We start from the raw sequence: 21,869 nt of genomic DNA, 5'->3' as shown, positions 1-21,869 counted from the left end.
TAGCTTACTGCTAGAGTTGAATACACCTCTGGCATTCCCCTCGCTGAATAACTCCTCATGTGTGAATGTCGATGCAAAATATTCATTTAGTTTGTTAGCTACCCGAGCAGGGTCATCAACAGTTGACCCATCGATCTCAAGTGGACCAATCTGATTCATCCCCTTCCTTCTAGAGTTTACATAAGTAAAGAACTCTTTGCTGTTTTTCTTCGCATCCCTTGCCAAGGATCTCTCGTAATCTGCCTTCGCCTGCCTAACCTCCTTTGTAACTTGGTTACAGATCAACTTGTATCTATCATAGGCGTCCGTGTCACGTGTTAATTTGTATGTATCCCATGCATTTTTCTTCTCTGCCATATGCCTCATTAGTTCATCTGACAACCATTTAGGCCTAAACCTTGAACAATATTTCTTAGTTGGTATGTAAAGCCTAGTAGCTTCCACGATAAGTTCTTTGAATGCTTCCCATTTTGAATTTGCTGTTGGCAATATCATCAGTTGATCCCACTGTATAGAATTTAAATACTGTCTCAGTCCATTGTAGTCGCCTTTACGAAAGCAATACCCCTTCCCTTTACCCCTAATGGTAGTTACCTCTTTGAGTAACTCCCACTTCAGCACACTGTGATCACTGCCACCAAGTGGTTCATTTATCTGCAGATTGAATACATAATGTTTGAATACATAATGCAAAAATTTTTGACACCTTTATCACATGAGTTCCAGTACACATTTAATGTTAGTATATTGTTTATATATGTCTATATAGTATTATATGCAATTAATATTTTCATTCATTTGATTCTTGCATACTATTTTGTTGACTCTGCTTTTCTGAGATTCTGGTTTCAAGGTATTTTGCCTTCCATTTTCAAAGCAACAAAATAATGGCCTGTTGACTTCTTATGATGACTTTTACATTTGTTCAGTGGTATCTGTAGGAAAATGTGCAGTTTTTCTTAGAGAGTAGTTGACCTACCACTTTCAGGACCCTAAGCAGAAATAATAATATAGAGCTTGTGTGATGAAAAAAATATATGATTATAGTCACTATCCACAAGAACTTAAAATATTACCTATATTCAGTGTGTATTATGAATTATACTTTATACACTTATGCACAAATTAAAGTGGATGTATTTTTTAATAAATTAATTAACTTTAATTGGATGGGCAACTCCAGTCTCACGATTTGAGTTGCCCATCTTTGGACCCTTTCAAGAAGCTCAATGTCTTTTTTCAGATGAGGTCTCTATACTTAAAAGCAGTATTCCAAATGCGATCTTACAGTGGGATTATGACATCCCTATCAATACATGGTAATGTTCGATAAATCATTGATAGGATCTGATATGAAGGAGCAAATATGAATTTTTCTGAGCAGTGCAAAATCCTGGCTGCTTGTCTACACTGCTGAAAAAAATTTCATATTTGCCCATATCATAACTCTCAAATCCCTTTCTTTCTCCAGCTTTCTTCCTTCCTTTTTATTCAAAGTAAGCACCACCTAATTGAATACACTTATTACACCATTCTAAAATTTTCTGAAAAGATTTAGTGAAGGCATCCAAAGGGTTGACTTTCAGTTTGGTGGTTATGTTTTTCTTTATGTTCTCAGTGTCCTGAAATCTCTTTCCTTTAAGAACAGTTTTCACCTTGACGTCCACTGGCGCTAGATAGGGAGAGTAGAATGGATGGTTGATCTGTACAGTGCCAATTATGTCAGAAATGACTTCAAAACAAGTGCAGAATGGGTGGGGCATTATCATGCAACAAGAACCAGCTGCCTTTCTCTCAAAATTGAGGCCTCACTCAAGAAATGCACTTCATTAGGCCTTGAACCACCTTTATATAGAATGCAGCATTGACTCTACCCCCCCTTCAGGTACAAATTCCTTGTGAATCACACCGTTTGTTGAAAAACATGATTAGCATTGTCTTGAACCTAGACTTCTGCAAACGTTTTTGGGCCTTGGTGATGATTTTCAACTCCAGTGCATGCTCTGACACTTTATCTTTGGGTCGTACTGAAACACCCAACACTCATCTCCAGTGACAATACAGTTGAGGAAATTAGGATTGTCTTGACAAACTGGATGATGTCTTTGCACAATAACACTCTTCATTGCTTCTGCTCATTTGTGAGGTTCTGCAGCACAAATTTTGCATAGACCTTCCTTTTTCCTAAATCTTCATACAGAATTTGATGAATTGTCTCTATTCAAATCCAGCTCATCTACCATCATTCTGAGGGTCAAACAATGATCTCTTGCCACAATTTCCCAAACTTTTGCAACTCTGTCCTCATTTAAAGAGGTTGACGGAAGCCCATTTCTTGAGTTATTGTGAACATCTCACGTCCATCTTTGAATCACTTATAACATTCAAACACGCTGGTATAACTTAATGTTTCATCACTGTAAACAGTTTTTAACATTTCATATGTTTCTGTTGCAGGTTTTCTAATTTTAAAGCAAAATTTGATTCATTCATTGCTCCATTTGCAAAATTATGAGACAGAACATTAATGCTACTAATGAAACTTATTGTTACCTGCAACCTGTCAGCCTACTGGATAATCTCTGTACCACTACATTCATTGAATGTGACAGCAACAGCACCAGTCTAGGAACTTTATTGCCACACCTCATAGTGGGTAGCCATGGTCAAGCCGATCTCCAGTAACTACTAAGTGAGCATGGGAAAGTGTTAATGAAAATGCTGAAACATCAAATAGAGATGGTCAGCTCAGTTAGCTGTTTGAAGATCATCTTTTCAGTGAATTCTGAAGAAAGATTTAAGACTTTTCCTTAAGAAATCCAATTAGTCCAAGAAAGCCAGTAGATCGAGAAAACCAGCTAGAATTCATAAGTACTGTCTTGGATATTACAGCTGAAGGTAACACTTCATATCAAAATTGATAATGAGTGACAGAGGCAATATTCATTTGCAAGGATTTGTTAATAAGCAAAATTATAGGTTTTGGGATATTGATAACTCCTGAGTAAACTTTGAACAGTAAATACATCCAAGTCATGTTACTCTTTGGTGGCATTTCCATTCAGACAAACATTAGTCCTTCTTTGAGAATAATCTCATGCTTTGTAGACAATAATTAGCCAGCCGACTCGCCTGATTTAATAGGCACAGCTTTTTTTTTTTTTTTCTTTCACTAGAAAAAAATTGTCAAAATAATGATGCCAAACATTTAAAGGATGTAATTTTTCATAAATGATATGTAATAAAATTTCCAAGAAACAGTAAATTTTCGTGTACAGTTTTTGTTTTCATTAAAAATTTAAAGTTATCATATTACAAATTGTAGAAACTTATACAAGGGTTACCCCTTGTATATCTAGTGATGCAGATGAGTTTTGGTTCTGAGCACAATAACAAATTTTAATAGTTTCTAATGAAAGAAAAATGAATTTGTTCATTCACTGCAATATATCTCATTCTAGATGACGTATTAATTACTGAGAGAGGTAGTTATTTTAATTTTATATGGCATCAAAAAAGTAATAGAAAAATTTCATCTATATCAGAGTGACATTTCGGTGTTTTGTGTATGAATTTGTCTGTTTATATATGTCACTTGCTCTGAACAATATTTAATATTTTATTTTCCAGGGAGGAATGTATATTTTTCAACTAATGGACTTCTATTCAGCTAGTGGTATAACTTTATTATTCACTGTCTTCTTCCAGACTATAGCTATTTCTTGGGTATATGGTAAGTATATTAAATATAGTTTTGACTATTCAAAAATTGGAATACTTTCCAGTATGTTTTTACTGGGATAAATGTTTTTTGAAGTGTCTGATAACATATTTACTAAAAATGATTATTTCATATTGTATTGACACACATCAACCATTTTCTAAATGAAGATTGGGAATTGATGGGTAAAAATCCATCATTTGTTTCATCATGTGGAATAATTTTTATCCATATTTTTAGTCCATCTTCTGACTCTAAGAAACCATAGTATATTTTTTTTCTCTCATTTATTCCTTTTCCTGTTCCTGTACACAAAGTGATATTATATTATTCCCAAAGTTGATTATAAAGCCCCAGGTACTGATGTTATTTTACCTGGTCGTATTTGAAGGGGACTTGATGTAAAGAAGTGCCACTTGTATTTGATGCAAAGAAGTGCATCAAACCATTAGGTTTAATCACAAGCTCATCATTGAACTTGAGGACAATCCTTTTAAATCGAAGTGCCATACATTTCCAGTCCAAAAAGGGAAAGATAAGGATGAAGTTAGTAACTGTAGACTGGTAATTTTGGCCTCAGTGGCAAAGAAGGTCATGGAATCTATGGTCAAGGGCACATTACAAGATCATCTTGAGAGATGTATCCTAACTGGATCACAACACAGCATTGTAATTGGAAAATCTTGCTTGACCAAGCTGATATGATGATTATGGTGACTGTGATATGGTTGCACAGGAGTTTGATGCAAGAAACACTTTCAGCATTATATGCTGAGACTCTAGCAAAGCATTTGATATGATTTCCATATGAAAGGTTGTGTTAGAAATGGAGCATATTGGGATTACAGACAAGATCCTGAGATGGATTGAGGGATAACTAAAGGACAGGAGAGAGAGAAGTGTTATTAATGGTCTCTTTTCAGAGTGGGCCAGGGTTTGAAGTGGGGTTCTCAAAGTTCAGTGTAGGAGCCATTTGTTTCTGATAAATATCAAGGAGGGAATGAAGGATACAAAAAAAAAAAAAAAAAAAAAAGGATATAGAAGTGTTGAAATTTACAAATAAGCAGAAGGATGCTAACAATACAAGTCAGGCTAATATCCCTTCAGAATGATTGGATAGGCTTCACAAATGGTGAGAGAAATGGCAGTTATGTTTTAATAACATAACTGCCATTGTTGACATAACTTCATGAATAATGATTTCCATTACCATTTGGAAAAAAATAACCCGAGAATAACAAAACTGGCAGGAGAGGGAAGCTAGAGTTGAAGGGTGTAAATAAGGAGAGATTATATAATTATTTAAATGAGTTTACACCCTTTTAAGTAAATACCTTGTATTATGATACATTCAGGCATGAAGGTTGTCATGCAGAGTAAATAGACATGTGAATGGCATGTAGTGTCTTATCAGTTATTTTAAATACATGGGTAGAGAAGGGGGTATAATATTTTATCATGCTTTGTTTTACATGCACACACACACATATATAGCCCACTAGATTTTTGCCAATACTGTAACTTATATTTCTTTACACCAAGACAGAGTGCACTGCTATCTTGTTGCAGTGAAACAAAAACAGCCACCCAGAACTGTAAAATACTAATCAACCCAAAATTGTAAAAATTTAACAGTACTGTAAACATAGGTTACTTCCCATGACAAATATCCATTGATTCAAAATGATGGGACCACATTTCAAATATTGTGTTCAGGTCCAGTGGGGGGGCAAAATGATTGATGGTGGGATTTTCATAATGAAATGGGATACAAAAATTGGGGAAGGTAGTAGTAGTAGTGGCATGTGATGCAAGAAAGCAAGTGTATGAGCTTATGCAGCATCAGCCAAAAAAAAAAAATCACACCATTCCCTCCAAATGCCTGTCCAGTTCCTCCTTAAATTTATTCAACCTATCAACTTCCACGACAGATGGAAGTTTGTTCCAGCAATTAACCTCCCGCTGGCTAAAGGCAAATTTCCGCACATCTATTCTACATCTGTCCTTTCTTAATTTGAATTTATGCTCCCTTAGGTTCGTAATATGAACAAGTGGAAGGATCCCATCAGAATTCAGCGTGCTCAACCCATCCAAGGCCTTATGGGTTGAGCACGCTGCCAAGGAGGAGACAAAAGGCTAGTTTCCAAGTGTGTGCGTGTGTTTTTTATTTATTTATTTTTTTTTTTATAATGTTTATCTGAGTTGGTAGCAGTCTTTTCAAAGTAGATTCTCTCAAGTTGAGACATAATTCATATTTTGAATTTCCCTGTACTTGTATTTTGAATTATCCACCTAAAAGGCATATAAAACCCTATATTATTAGTTATTAGGGAATGTAGTGACTTCAAAGTGTATTACATTTCGAATGATCTAATATCATAATAATGAGAATATATTGTATTTAAGATTTTATCATTAATTTTGATTCCCTCTCTTATTTCCTCTATTGACCTTTGTTAATTCTTTGGAGTATTAATTGCATAACAAGAAGAAAAGAATGAAAGAGCATATTTTTATGTGCAATTGTTTTGATATCAGTCCATTTTGAGGTTCTCTAGTTCAGGCTGTAACATATTAGTTCTAGTAGAAATTCCATATTGTTCTGGATGTCTTGAAGTCAATCCCAATTTTTGTAGGATTTTCTGTAAACTCTATTATATAAAAATAAACAGAATGCTCCTCATGCTGCACCTTTTTATAAGACTTTCATAATTATTTAAATCGGTTTACACCCATTCAAGTAAATATCTTGTTTCATTCAAGCATTTCTCCTTGCCATCATAGTCATACAGAATAAAGTTTGCTCCACTTTCATTTTGACTCCAAATAGGGTGAGATTTGAATTCATGAACATTCTGTTGCAGAGGATGTCTTCATTCATCCAGCCATGTTTTCAGTTCCAGCTAATTAGTATTATATTAGAAGATTGTGTAAAAAATATAGTACATGTGATCATGATATATATCATCATCAGCCATTTTCAATCCACTGCAGGATGAAGGCCTCTCCAGCAACTTTCCAGTTCCTTCTGTTTTGTGCAATGGCCATCCATTTACTACCCACAAACTCATGAATTTCATCTATCCATCTCTGTCATTGTCTTCCAGGTTTTCTTCTAGCTCCTCTGGGTACCATTCTGTTATTCTCTTAGTCTATCTGTCATCATGTCTTCGAGCTATGTGTCCTGCCCAAGACCATTTTAGTTCTTTAGTTTTGATAAGAATGTCCTTTTACTTGAGTTTGCTGCCTAATCCATGTGTTTCTCTTCTTATCTAACAGTCTGATTCCCAATATAATTCGTTCCATTCTTCGCTGTGTAGTTCTCAGCTTCTCCTCCATTCTTTTGGTGAGTGCCCAAGTTTCACTTCCATAAGTCATGGTGGGTAGTATACATTGGTTCATTATTTTACGTTTCAGACAAATTGGGATATTGCTCCTCAGTATGTGACCATATTTCCTGAATGCTATCCATCCAAAATTTATTCTTCTCTTGACTTCCAGCCATTTATCATTATTACAGCTAATAACTTGTCCCAGATAAGTATATGACTCCACCTTTTAAATTACTGCTCCTTCAATCATTATATCCCTTTCTATGGCATACTTGTTCATTATTACTTTTGTTTTAGCCATATTCATATTTAGTCCAAAACCCTTACTAACTGTGCATAACTGATTAATATTTTCCTCTAATTCTTTGAGATCATGGCTTATGACCACAATGTCATATACAAATCGTAAATGGTTTAGGTACTCTCCATTCACATTCACTCGCTTCTGCGACCAGTCTAATCTTCTGAAAGCTTCCTCAAGGGCAGCAGTAAACAACTTTGGAGATATCGTGTCTCCTTGTCAAACTCCTTTCTCAATTTTAAATTTGCTGCTGTCTTTGTCTAGTCTAATAAAGGAGGTAGCATTCTCATATATTTTCTTCAAAATCATAATATATGGGGTATCAATGCCTTGTCTTTCCAGTGCCTGAAACATTGCTTTATGCTGTATGGAGTCAAATGCCTTTTCATAATCCACAAATGCCAGGTATAATGGTGTTTTATATTCATTTGCTTTCTCCATTAGCTGTGATATTACGTGAAGGTGATCCATAGTTGAGAATCCTGTCCTAAAGCCAGCTTGCTGTTTCGCTTGATTCTCATCAAGTATTTCTAATCTGTTAGTAATGACCCTTGTGAATAACTTGTAGATGTGGGATAACAAGCTAATTGGTCTATAATTCCCAATTTCTGATTTATCTCCTTTCTTATGCAGCGAAACTATGATTGCATTATTCCACTCCTTAGGCATCACACCTTTTCTAATGCATTTTGTGAAGAGTCTTGCCAGTTTTTATGCTATGTCTCTTCCTCCCAATTTTAACAACTCTACAGTAACTTCATCTTTCCCTGGGGCTTTCTGATTCTTCATTTTCTTCAACACGTTCTACCTTATCAGGAAGGATATCCTGATTTGCGATCCACCTTCCTCACTGTTGGAATCATTCCCTCGCTCCTTGTATAATTCTCTATAGTAGTCTTCTGCTATTTGAATTATGCTATTTGAACCACTCTACATGTTCGTTGCCACCTAAGTGACGTAACAGGGCTTACCATCGAGAAGGTGTGCATGAGTGGATTTTAGGGAGGCAGGCCAACTGGACTTCTCCTAATAAATATCATTTGTTGTCTTTGGTTCATCATGACAAGTGTTTCTTGACTAATTTTTTCTTCTTTGGATTTCTTTATACCTATAGGTTTCTTGGGTTTTATCACTTTCAGAAATGTTGTAATATTCCTCGTCGATATCTTGGTCCTGAACAGTCTGCAAAAGCTCAAACTTGTTCTTAAGTTCCAGTACATACTGCTTTTTTCTCCTCTTCTGTTATCTCAAAGACCTTCGTATTATTTACTCGAGTCAGTTTTTTCCTTTCTTTTCTCATATCTATATCAAGTGTGCATCTTACCATTCTGTGATCACTTCCAACATTTTTAACTTGTTCAGGACGGTAACATCATTCACGATATATCTTCTGTTAGTGAGGACGAAGTCTATTTCATTAGCTGTTAATCCATTTGGGCTCTTCCATGTCCACTTTCTGTTCACCATTTTCTTGAAAAAAGTGTTCATTACTGACAATCCTCGAGATTTTGCAAATTCTACAAGTCTTTCACCTCTTTCATTTCTTTCACCAATTCCAAAATTTCCTATAGTTCCCCTTTCTGTGCTGTTTTGTCTCTTTCCCACCTTAGCATCGAAGTCCCCCACAATGATATTGTAATGGGTTTTCTGCTCATCTAGAAGGCTCTCAATTTCAGTGTACATTTCTTCAACCTCTTCATCATCGTGGCTCGATGTTGGTGCATAAATCATTATAATCTTTAGCTTGTACCTCTTAGAAATCCTGAGTAGTAGTCTTGACACCCTTGGTGGTGTACTTTTGAAATCCAAAATGTTGTTTTTTATATCTTTATAGACCAGAAAGCCAACTCCACCTTCGCTCCTTTCACTGTTTCCATTGGTGTACAGCAGATTTCCACTTGATAAACTTATAAGTGATTCATTTCTTCTTCTTCTTCTTGTTTCAGCCAAACCGATGATATTTCAATTCACATTTTCTAATTCCTTTTCCAGCTCTAATATCCTATCTTCACCGATGTAGACCGGGGTTCGAGCCCGTGACCACCAAAAACGGAGGATGCGGAAAGGTCAGGGAATGACCACCGCATATCCCGGAGCAATATAGCCTTAGTTGCTAATGCTCCTAAAACCCAAATAACTAACAAAAATAACAAACTTCACTGATGAGCGATCTTACGTTGTAACAGGCCAAGTTCAGTTTCCGCGCATGGCAGCCTGGTCGTACCCAGAGATTCTTAGCACCCTCTCCTTCCACTCTGATCCTCTCACTGCTGTAAGAGGCGGAGTGAAAGCTGCTGGGGACTGAGGGCCATTTGTTTCATTGTGCTGTCATGTGTTGGAGGGTTTGGTCTTTTCCTCTTCACGCTGACCAAGCGTCTTGAAGAGAACCGCTCTACACGTTCGTTGCCACCTAAGTGACGTAACAGGGCTTTGAGTAGGTGTGCATGAGTGGATTTTAGGTGTACAGCAGATTTGCACTTGATAAACTTATAAGTGATTCATTGATCCACTTGATAAACTTATAAGTGACTCAGAAGATTTAGGAGAAGTCCAGTTGGACTTCTCCTAAATCTTCTGAGATAGAAAGATATTGGATCCATCAGTGTTTTAGACTGAGTGTCTGATAGCACACAGAATGCCTGTTTCCCTCTCCAAGCCCCTATATATTTTGATTATTAGTAATCGAAATATCAAAATCATCAAAATTAATGTAGATTCTATAATTATTCTATAAATTAAAATTCTATAATTAAAGATGAAGAAATATTATCTAACAAGTAATTCTCACTTTTTTTTTTTAGGTGCACGGAGAATGGCAAAAAATATTAAGGATATGATAGGTTATCCACCTAGTTGGTATTTCATAATTGGATGGACAGTTTTTGTTCCTGTAATCACTGTAGTAAGTATTTATAGTTTTTACATACTTTGTTTTACACACACATTCACACATGGCCACTAGGTTTTTTGCCACTATTGTCATCTATGTTTTCTTACACTAAGACTCTTTCTTACATTGGTGTCTCATTGCACTGAAATAAAAACAATTACGTGAATCTTAAAATTAATCAATCCAAAATAGTAAACAATTTGACAATATTATAAACATAGATTACTCCCTAAAGCAATAAACCTTTTATTCCCAATTGGATGGAAGTTGTAAATAAGTATATAGGTTATTGTTCTAAGCATGTTTGGATTTTTACGCCTTAGAAAGGTTAAACCAATCCTGCTGAGATAATGACCAAAAATTTTATTAATTTTCCTTTTAATTAATTTCTCTTTTATATATATATTTTTTTTTTTATTAGTTTCTCTCTTTTATTAGTTTTGCCTTATTCAATTGAAGAACACCTAATTTAACTTTCACTTCAATTTAAGTTGTAAAGTAATTATTATTTCTGTTTGTAAAAAATTCACTATTAAAATTATTTAAAATTTGTTCAATTTTTAATTAATTATCACTTTGAATCACTTGCCAGAGGATGACACTGTTGATTGCTATTATGCCAATTAATTTAAGTACTTTCATTTTGTCCTGCCGGAGTGAAGGTTGGAATAGATGAGATAATTAAATTTAATTTCAACAGTCATCATCATCAGCCATTTTCAATCCACTGCAGGATGAAGGCCTCTCCAGCAACTTTCCAGTTCCTTCTGTTTTGAGCACTGGCCATCCATTTACTACCCACAAATTCATGAATTTCATCTATCCATCTCCGCCTTTGTCTTCAACGTTTTTTTCTAGCTCCTCTTGGGTACCATTCTGTTATTTTCTTAGTCCATCTGTCATCATGTCTTCGAGCTATGTGTCCTGCCCAAGACCATTTTAGTTCTTTAGTTTTGATAAGAATGTCCTTTACTTGAGTTTGCTGCCTAATCCATGTGTTTCTCTTCTTATCTAACAGTCTGATTCCCAATATAATTCGTTCCATTCTTCGCTGTGTACTTCTCAGCTTCTCTTCCATTCTTTTGGTGAGTGCCCAAGTTTCACTTCCATAAGTCATGGTGGGGAGTATACATTGGTTCATTATTTTACGTTTCAGACAAACTGGGATATTGCTCTTCAGTATGTGACTGTATTTCCTGAATGTTATCCATCCAAAATTTATTCTTCTCTTGACTTCCAGCCATTTATCATTATTACAGTTAATAACTTGTCCCAGATAAGTATATGACTCCACCTTTTCAATTACTGCTCCTTCAATCATTATTTCCCTTTCTGTGGCATACTTGCTCATCATTACTTTTGTTTTAGCCATATTCATCTTTAGTCCAAAATCCTTACTAACTCTGCATAACTGATTAAGATTTTCCTCTAATTCTTTGGGATCGTGGCTTATGACCACAATGTCAGCTGCAAATCGTAAATGGTTTAGGTACTGTCCGTTCACATTGACTTCTTTCTGCGACCTGTGTAATCTTCTGAAAGCTTCCTCAAGGGCAGCAGTAAACAGCTTCGGAGATAGTGTCTCCTTGTCGAACTCCTTTCCCAATTTTAAATTTCCTACTGTCTTTGTCTAGTCTAATAAAGGAGGTAGCACCCTCATATATTTTCTTCAAAATCATAATATGCGGGGTATCTGTGCCTTGTAATTTATACAATATAATTTATATATTATTTCAACAGTAATTTATATTAATTTATTATAAGGGTGCATATATGTAGGGTTTTGTTTCCTTACCCAATTTACTGTAATATGTAGAAGTGAAAAATATTTGACTAATTTGGCTGCTTGGCTTTAATATACATTTGTTTATACCCTAGTATAATTGCTAGGTCAGAGGAGTTTACAGTTAACTGTTTTGACAATGAATATAATCATTAACCATATTTAGCAGTCATGCAAGCTTGACCATGGTCCACTCAAATGTGTTTGCATTACTGTTATTTATTTGGTTTTTAGGAGCATTAGCAACTAAGGCCATATTGCTTCGGGATATGCGGTGGTCATTCCCTGACCTTTCCACATCCTCAGTATTTGGTGGTGATGGGCTCGAACCCCGGTCTAATCAAGAAGCATGTGCTATGCACTGCTGCTCCTTCCCACCTGGCTATGGAGGCGCCTTTGCATTACTGTACTCTCAAACTTGACCACTTGGCTATGTTGGGCCTATACAAAATCTGCCACTCAAACTTGAACTATAAGTTATGTGTTAAAGAATATAATTTAGGAAATCTGGATTGAGTTTATCAGAAACATGTATGCAAAAACTATTATTCATTCTAATTGAGTGTTAATTCATTCATTTTTTTTTTTTTTTTTGGTAGTTGTTGGCGCATAGGCTTCTGTGGCCATAATGCACCTCCCAAGGTTTTTGCAGTACTTTGATCCAAGCCAGAGGTGGGAATCGAAACCACGACCTTTGGGTTGCCAGGCAGGCATTTTACCCACCCGGCTAGCCCGGTCGGCTTAATTCATTCAAAGCTCCCAAATGAAGTAATGAAGAAATGCTTGGGTAGAATAAATAAAACTTATAAATTTTTCTTTCTATCCCCCTCTTTTTTTCTCCTCTTTGAGAATATTATCATGAACATTAGCACAGTAGTCCTCCTTGATGTCACAACTTAGGGCATATTGTGCCCATGAAACCAACAACAACAACAACAGTTAACTACAAGATAACACTAGAAGATGGGCAGTCTTCCCCATATACTGCATTTGTTTCCTTGTGAATTGTTTTACGTTCCTCTCCCCCTCTGAGAAACAGGGAGCAGATGGGGAGGATCTGTACTTCACTCACTTTGCCCATGTCACACTTCCTTCTGTTGTCGACTTTGAAGCAAAATGACAAATGGTTGTAGAGTTAACAAAATTTGTACAACTACTATTAAGATTGTGAAAGTATCTGACAAAAAGTAGAGAGTATTTCTGCAGTTATTCTTTCTAGTTGAATGTGGATCTTTGCTGAACTTTTCTCATACAGATAATAAACAATACTGGAGTATTCAGTTCTGCTGATGAGAAGGAGAGGAAAGAACTAAAAGAAGTTAGCAATTTTTAATTTTTTTCAGCCTGGTCTGTGCTTGTTGACAGGAGAGACTGCTTCTATAGAGATGGGGCACACTTAAATAGAAAGGGTGCAAGAATATTTGCTGATGCTATTGAGGCAGTGTAGGTGGGTCGGAAAACTGCTAGCTTGGGAGGATATGCAGACTAAAAGATTAACGGTGGCCGCAGGCAGAGGAAAAAGTGATTCTTGCACTGCTTCTATTAGAATGAGCAGCAGCCTGGAAAGCAAGGCAATGGAGATTTCCAGGACTGCTGGGAGTCATAGTGGAACAAATAAATACATGGGCTGTGTTAGGGTAACTAAGAGTAGATACAGGTGCATGTACACCAAGGCTAGGAGTATAGTTAATAAATTTGATGAGCTTGAAGTGCTAGTCAAGATATCAAAGGCAGATATTGTTGAGATATCAGAGACGTGGTATCATGCAGATATAAGCAGTGCAGAATTGGAATTTGGGGAGTACAGTGTGTACTGAAAGGATAGACAGGACAGGAAGAGAGGAGGGGTTATGCTGTTAGTTAAGAAACACATAAAATCTAAGGAAGTGTATCCAGTTGATGTTGGTGGACAATGCAATGTTGAGTCTGTTTGGCGTGACATAAGCACTGGGAAGGGAAAAATGAGAGTAGGTGTGTGTTATATGCCTAATGAATCTGATGAGTATAATGAGCAATTGTGCAGAGAAATAGTGGGCCAGTAAATCAGAATGTCTTATAATGGGGGATTTTAACTTTCCAGATATTGACTGGAACTTGTGGATTGGTCACTCGGACACTAACAAGTCTTTTGTGGATTAATTGGATGACTGTTTTCTACAGCAACATGTTCGAGAGGCAACCAGAGGGAGTAATATTCTTCATCTGATCATCAGCAGCATTATTCATGCATTAAGAATTTGCAAATAAAGGAACCACTGGGTGACAGTGATCACAATGTACTGATTTGGGAGTTACATAAAGATGTAACTACCATCAAGGCTAAAGGAAAGGGATTTTGCTTTTGTAAAGGTGACTACAGTGGTCTCAGTCAGTTTTTAAATTCTGTACAGTGGTATCAACTGATGATGCTACCAGTGTTGAATTCTAAATGGGAAGCCTTCTGGGACTTAATTTTGGAGGCTACTAGGCTTTTCATTCCAACTAAAAAATACTGTTCAAGGTTTAGGCTTAAAGGGACATCAGATGAACTGATGAGGCTCGTGGCAGAGAATAAAAATGTATGGGATGCATATAAAGTATCAGGTGACACAGAAGCCTTTAACAGGTATAAACTAGTCTGAATCAATTCACAAAGGAGGTTAGGCAGGCAAAGGCAGATTATGAGAAATCATTGGCAAAGGATGCAAAGAAAAACAACAAAAAGTTCTTTACTTATGTAAACTCTAGAAGGAAAGGGATGAATCAGATTGGACCACTTAACATAGATGGGTTGACTATTGATGATCCTGCTCAGGTAGCTGATAAACTGAATGAGTATTTTGCATCTACATTCACACACGAGGAGTTATTCAATGAGGGGAGTGCCAGAAGTTTATCAAACTCTTAACAGGGAGCTAAGTGATTTTATAATTACTGAGAGCAAAGCGGAGGAGAAATTGTTGAAGTTAATCATGAGGAAGGCACCTGGGGTGGACGGGATCTATCCAGTTATATTAAAGGAGGCAGCAAGGGAAGCAAGCAAACCCTTAGCCAAAATTATGAAAGCTTCCTTGGACTTAGGGAAGGGCCCCATGGACTGGAGATGTGAAAATGTTTCCCTAGTTCACAAAGGGGGATCAAAGGGTAACATAAGTAATTACAGACCTGTTGGTTTAACTTCTGTTCCAGGGAAAATAATGGAGTCACTGGTTAAAGAAGCAGTGAGGATCATCTAGACAAGACTGCAGGTATAGATCAGAGGCAGCATGGGTTTATTAAGGAGAAGTCTTGTCTGACAAATTTGATTGGATACTATGATTTAGTCACGAAGGACCTGAATGCCAAAAATAATTTTGATATCATATACTTGGATTTCAGGAAAGCTTTTGATACCGTTGCACATGGAAGACTGCTGTACAAATTGGAGAGGTTTTGGCATTAAGGGTAAGTTGCTACAATGGATAAAGGTGTGGTTGAGTGGGAGATGATAGAGAATGGTAATCAATGGACACTGCTTTTTGTGGACAAATGTTGTTAGTGAAGTTTCCCAGGGTTCGTTGTTGGCCCCATTATTGTTTTGTATATTTATCAATGATATTGATGAAGGTATATCAGGTTTAATGTCCAAGTTTGCAGATGATACAAAGGTTGGTAGGGTTGTTAATGACTGTAAAGACAGTATGCTACTCCAACTGGATCTAGATAAGTTGGGAAAATGGGCTGAAAAGTGGCAACTGAAGTTTAACACTGACAAACATTGACAAATGCAAAGTACTGCATATGGGTAGCAATAACCAAAGAGAAACATACCAACTATGTGGTACTACACTCAGGGAAGTGGAAAGCGAAAAAGACCTGGGGGTAATTGTGCAGTCAAATATGAAGTTCGCTGAGCAGTGCAGATGGGCTGCCAGGGCAGCTCATGGAGTCTTGTAAATGATATATAGGAATTTTGCTAACAGGGACAGGGAGGTGATAATCCCATTATACAAGGCAATGGTTAGGCCATACCTAGAGTACTGTGTACAGGTCTGGAGGCCTCATTTTAGGAAGGATGTAGAGTTGCTAGAATGAGTACAAAGAAGGGCAACAAGGTTGGTGAAGGGAAAAAAGGGTGCTCTTGTCAAGAAAGGCTTAAATTCTGCAAATTGCAGTGCCTGGAGAGTAGGCACCTGTGAGATGATCTGATTGAGGTGTATAAGGTCTTGAATGGGTTGAGCAAGCTGAATGCTGATGGGATTCTTCATCTTGCTCAGATTAAGAACCTGAAGGGGCACAGATTCAAATTGAGGAAAGACAGTTAGAATAGATGTGTGGAAATTTGCCTTTAGCCAGCGGATAGTTTATTGCTGGAACAGACTTCAATCTTTTGTTGTGGAAGTTTATAGCCTACATAAATTTAAGGCTGAGCTGGACAGGCATTTTGGAATGAATGGAGGGGTAAAATGGTAGGGTTTTTTTTTTTTTGGCTGATGCTGCATAAGCTTGCTTTCTTGCATCGTATGCCTGTACTAATGCTAATTCTAATTGGAAAGTTTATAAAGATCAGTCAGAGACATGGCTGCATATGTTGACAGTTTATTATATCCAAGTACAAAGAAAGTGAAACAACCAACCGACCCAAGAGTTTTACTTGTTATTTTGTAAGTTGCAACAATAGAGAAACAGATATTTGTATGAACCTGTACTGTATATCACTTGTTTAAGGATAACAAGAGAGTTAGTTCATTTGGAATAATGCATGAAAAAATATTACATTATCATTGCAGTTTTTAAAAGTGCTCATTATGGTGAAAAGTTATTATTACTGTACAGTTGTCATATTTAATGTTATTATATTAATAGTATAATAAATAATTGTCTATTATTCTTGTTAGAGGTGATATTCATAATAATAAACTTAAATTGTAAAATGGAGTTGCAAATTACACCGCCTGCAAAAAATATTATCTACAGTATAACATGCATAACAATTTCTTATGATATGATATGAAACAAACTAAACAAATATTAATCCCTCATAGAAAGCTTAAATTAATAAATTCCACTTAATCAGTGGCACTGGTGAATGCCGAGAGCCATAAATAAGTTATATAAGCATCCATACGTCTTGAAATATGCCAGTGATGATTGGATCCAAGACTGTTTGCTTATCCAGTATCTATCCTCAAATAAAGCTTATTGGAATGGCAGAACTTTACTCAGTACATATTATTTAAATTTCGTGCACACACTATCTGATTTTTCTTTGTTCAAGAGCATTAGAAACCTCACTATTACAGATTTTTAATATCTCAGAAATTTTCTGACATGACATTAATTGAATGTGTGATCTCTCTTGTGTACAAAAAGAGAGAGAGAGATTTTTTTATTTTTTTTTTATGAAACCCCCAAACACGAGAGGTATTAGAACCTATAGTACTTAGTACCGTGCTTGGGTTCGAGGTTCAGAAGACGAAAGAAGATATTTGTTGACATTAGACTTCAACTTCTGTAGACTGAAATTTTCGGGAAAGACATATGAAGGAAGGTTGGTCCAGCAAACAGCAGTTGAATGAATAAACGAGGAAGATGAAAAGGTGGCTCTGTGAGTTTGAAGTTCTTCTTCTTCTTTGGTCCTTAGCTGGCAGCTGGGGGAGGCGGTTGGCCACGCAACCAGTATGCTGCTGTAGGTGCCGCAGGGTTTCGGACTTGCTCTGTGATGTTCTTCCATACCTTATGATCCATGGCTTCAGTCCTGGCCTGGTTAAGGTCGAGACGTCGGCTCTTCAAGTCATCTTCCACTTGCTTGGCCCACGTTTTCCTAGGCGCGGTCCGTTGGATGCTCCATTGGGTGGGTCGTTGTCTCCAAAGGAGTGTGGATGGTATTCTGTTTGTGCCCATTCTACATACGTGGCCAAACCATCTGAGCCTTCGCTTCTGGATTTGGTCGGCAATGGTTGGTTGCTGTTGGCATCTGGCGCGGATGGTATCATTAGTGATGCGGTCGCGAAGAGAGATGCCCAAGATCTGCCGCAGGCATCGCATTTGGAATACCTCAAGTTTGTTCAAATCTAACTTGAGACAAATCCATGTTTCCGATCCGTAAAGAAGAATGGGCAGGATCAAAGTCCGGAAGAGTCGGATTTTAGTCTTTGTGGAAATGTTGGTCCTCTTCCACAGACACCATTTGAGCGAGGCGAACGCAGTGGCCGCCTGTCCAATTCTGCTGTGGATTTCCACGGTGGATGCAACTTTCTTCTCCTGGACCAGCGACCCAAGGTATTTAAAGTCCTGCACTTGCTCGATCTGGACGCCTTCGAGATAGATGGTGGCTTGCGACCCATCTGTTGTCAGGGCCTTTGTCTTACCAGCATTGATCTTCAAACCGTATGGCCGGGCAATGCGGGCAATGTCGTAGAGGATGTCCGTGGCTTCAGCGTCGTTACCGGCAAGGATAGCACTATCATCAGCAAACATCAGGTCAGTCACATAGTGATCCTTGTCATATTGTATGCCCTGTCTGTTTCTGAATGCTTGCCTCATAATGGCGTCGACCACGATGTTGAAAAGCAACGGGGAGGCTACATCCCCTTGGCGGACTCCAGTTTGGATGGTAAATTCCTCAGATAAATCATTCTGGATGCGCACCTGGCTGGTTAAACCGTTGTATGCAGTTTGGAGGAGTGTGATGACTTTTCGAGGTACATGTTCAACCTCTAGTAGTTTCCATAAGGCAGGCCGGTGGACACAGTCGAAAGCAGACTTAAAGTCAATGAAAACAATGACGGTTCGCTGTCCACACCGGATCCTCTCCTCCATCAGCTGACGAATGGCAAAGATTTGATCACAGCATCCTCGCCCGGGTCTAAATCCTGCCTGTTCTTCTCGACTGGTTTGCTCGCGATGTTTTTGCAGTCTTGACTGGATGATCTTCATAAAGACCTTTCCGATGATGGAAAGGAGGCTGATGCCACGGTAGTTCTTGCAGTCCCGGTTATCACCTTTCTTGTGGATCGGTACGATAATAGCTTTCCTCCATGTTAACGGAATTTGTTCAGTGCACCAGATGGTTTTGAGGAGTGAGTGTAGTCGGCGAAGCAGTACATCTCCCCCGGCTTTGATCGCTTCTGTGGTGACTTGGTCCACTCCTGGTGCCCTGCCATTCTTCAGGGATTGTATGGCTGCTTTCACTTCTACTGTAGGCTCAACATCGACCATGGAGACCTCAGGGGGGTCGATCGAGAGTGCTGTTGCTGGCGGTCCCTGAGGTGGGTCGTGATTATACAAAGCTTTGAAGAATTCACTCCACCGTTGCAGGCGTTCGGATGGTGATCGCACGAAGGTCCCATCAGCATTCTTGATGTTGTCACTAGTCAATTTGGTCTTTCCACTCAGACATCTGAGGGTGCGGTAGAGAGTGCGGTACTCGTTTTTGGATGCCGCCACTTCAAGATCGTCTGCCACTTGGTTCCAGTATGCTTCTCTTTCTGCTGTCATTCTTTGTCGGACTTCTCGGTTTAGCTGCCGGTACCATTCAAAGTCGACCAACTTTGCCTGTTTCCGTTTGTCCACGAGGTCGAGGCACTCGTCTGATATCCATGGTTGCGTTCGACGTCGGGCAGGTGGACATAGGGGCTTGGCACATTCCAGGATGGCATCAGAGATCTGCTTTTCTTCTTCATTTATATCCTCGGGCACAGCCAGCATCTCGAAGCGGTTGGATAGGGCGATCTGATATGCCTGTTTGTTGGCAGCATTCCTTAGCTGCCTCCAGTCCAGCTTGGCTGAGTTTGAAGTTGGACGGTAAATAGATGTTGGCTGTTGTCGGCATGTGATTGGACTGTTTTAAAAGAGAGAGTGGGAATTATAGAAGGCAATTCAGAAGAACATTGCCCATGGAAGTATCTGTAGAAAAGGCATGCGGCAGAAACAGTACATCTATGAGACAGTGAGTGCAGAGACTCTGTTAGAGATGAGTCATTAATTAACCTAACTACCCTCTTCTGAATGGAATGTAGAAGCCTGAGAGAGGTTTTGGGGGCACCGCCCCAGATGTCGGAACAATATTCCATTATAGGGCAGATTTGCAATTTGTACAGAGTGAACAGCTGTTTGGTGGAAAAGTAACACCGAGAGCAAAAGAGAAAACCAAGTTTTTAGATGCAGAGAAAGCAATATTTATAATGTGCTTATGCCAAGAGAGAATAGAAGTCAGGGTAATCCCCAAAAGAGATATATCATTTTGCCTAGAAATCAGCGTGTCACCAAAGGTAAGCATAGGAGCAGAAGAATCCTTTTTGTGAGATATAAGACAAGACTGAGTTTTAGAAGGATTGAAATCAACTAAGTTGTCTTTGCCCCACTGGAGAATTACCTGGAGATCAGCATTTAAGGAATTCATAGCGGATATTTGAGAAGTTGAAACTGATTGAGCAGGACAAGTTTTCTCAAAATGGAAAGTGGAATGCAATGTGCTATCATTGGCAAAACTATGGATAGGATTTCCAGTCAATGGAAGAAGATCATTAATATACAAGAGAAAAATAGTGGGGAAAGAACTGACTTCAGGGACACCAGCATTAGTGGAGAAGTTAGAAGACAGTGAGCTATCTACCATCACCCTCAGTGAGCGATCAGAGAGAAAACTGGATAACCAATTACAAAAAACAGTTGGCAAACCATAAGATGGAAGCTTGTACTTGTTTAGAAGACCTTTATGCCAAACACGATCGAAATCCTTTGAGATGTCAAGAGCAACTGCTTATGTTTCACCGAACTTTTCCATTGAATTTGTCAACAAATGGGTAACGTAAGCCAGAATATCACCAGTAGATCGACACTGATAGAATCCATACTGGCGATAGTTGATCAGACAGGTTTCTAGGTAGTTTAAGAGTTGGTGGTTAATTGATTTCTCCATTACTTTAGATAGAGTAAAAGTAATTGCAATGGGATAATAATTGGATGGGAGGGATTTGTCACCCTTTTTAGGAACTGGTTGGATATGAGCAAATTTCCAAGCAGAAGGAAAAACACCTTTGGAATAAGAAAGTGAAAAAAGGCGGTAAAGAACAGGAGTAAGTCAGGAGTACAGGTTTTGAGAACAAGTGGAGAAATACCATCGGAACCTGGAGCTTTATTAGCGTCAAGATTTGTCAAAATTCTTCTGACATCCTTTTGATGGAAGACCACAGGAAGCATTGAATGAAGCATGTTGGGAATGGTGGGAGGTGTTTTACCAAGATCATTAATACATGAGTTGAAAGAAAAATGGGATACTAGCAGGTCAGCTTTATCTTTGGCTGAAGTGACAACAGAACCATCTGGTTTTGACAGAGGTGGGAGCAGAGATGGGCAAAAGTTACGGCCAATAGCTTTGGCAAGAGACCAGAATGCTCGGCTACCATTAGGGCAAGAAGCAAGTTATCTACTCTTAGCCTGTTCAAAATCTAGTTTGGACTGATTAATAACTGCTTTAAAATTGCTGTGAGCTTTGGTGTAGGCAGAAAATGAAACTGAAGAATTGGAAACAAGCCAATTACGATATGCAACGTTCTTCTCTTGAACAGCCTTAGCACATTTATTGGAAATCCAAGGTTTAGATAAAGGATGAGATTTTAAAGTGGAGTGTAGGATAAAGGATTCCATTCCTACAAGAATAATTTCACTGACACGATCTGAGCAAACGTTGACATCAGAAGTTTTGGAACAGTAGTCCGACCAAGGAAAAGGAATCTCGCAGGTCATCCAATTTTGCATTTTTGTAATGCCAAACAACACTAGGTTGGGAATAGCCATGAGATGAAGGCTCCATTTGAGAAGAGACATCCTGGGTATAACCTCCATGCACAAGCACATGGTGGGTGACCACCCAGGTGTGA

The 21,869-nt window shown here is 38.1% G+C and overlaps 1 protein-coding gene across 1 annotated transcript in view; it reads left to right on the top strand.

Moving 5' to 3' along the window:
- Nucleotides 1-21,869, top strand: part of LOC150086732 (sodium- and chloride-dependent GABA transporter 1-like) — a 139,729-nt gene that overhangs the window by 98,867 nt on the left and 18,993 nt on the right. Inside the window, exons 11-12 of the mRNA XM_090372731.1 lie at nucleotides 3,631-3,733; nucleotides 10,156-10,256. Of these exons, the coding sequence (XP_090228857.1) occupies nucleotides 3,631-3,733; nucleotides 10,156-10,256 (204 nt within the window). The remainder of the gene's footprint in view (nucleotides 1-3,630; nucleotides 3,734-10,155; nucleotides 10,257-21,869) is intronic.

The sequence above is a fragment of the Mastigoproctus giganteus genome, chromosome 4, assembly GCF_048544385.1.
Source record: "Mastigoproctus giganteus isolate SK-2022 chromosome 4, ASM4854438v1, whole genome shotgun sequence".
Lineage (NCBI taxonomy): Eukaryota > Metazoa > Arthropoda > Arachnida > Uropygi > Thelyphonidae > Mastigoproctus > Mastigoproctus giganteus.
Note: the sequence above shows the minus strand (reverse complement) of the source record. Positions and strands in the feature narration are given on the sequence as shown.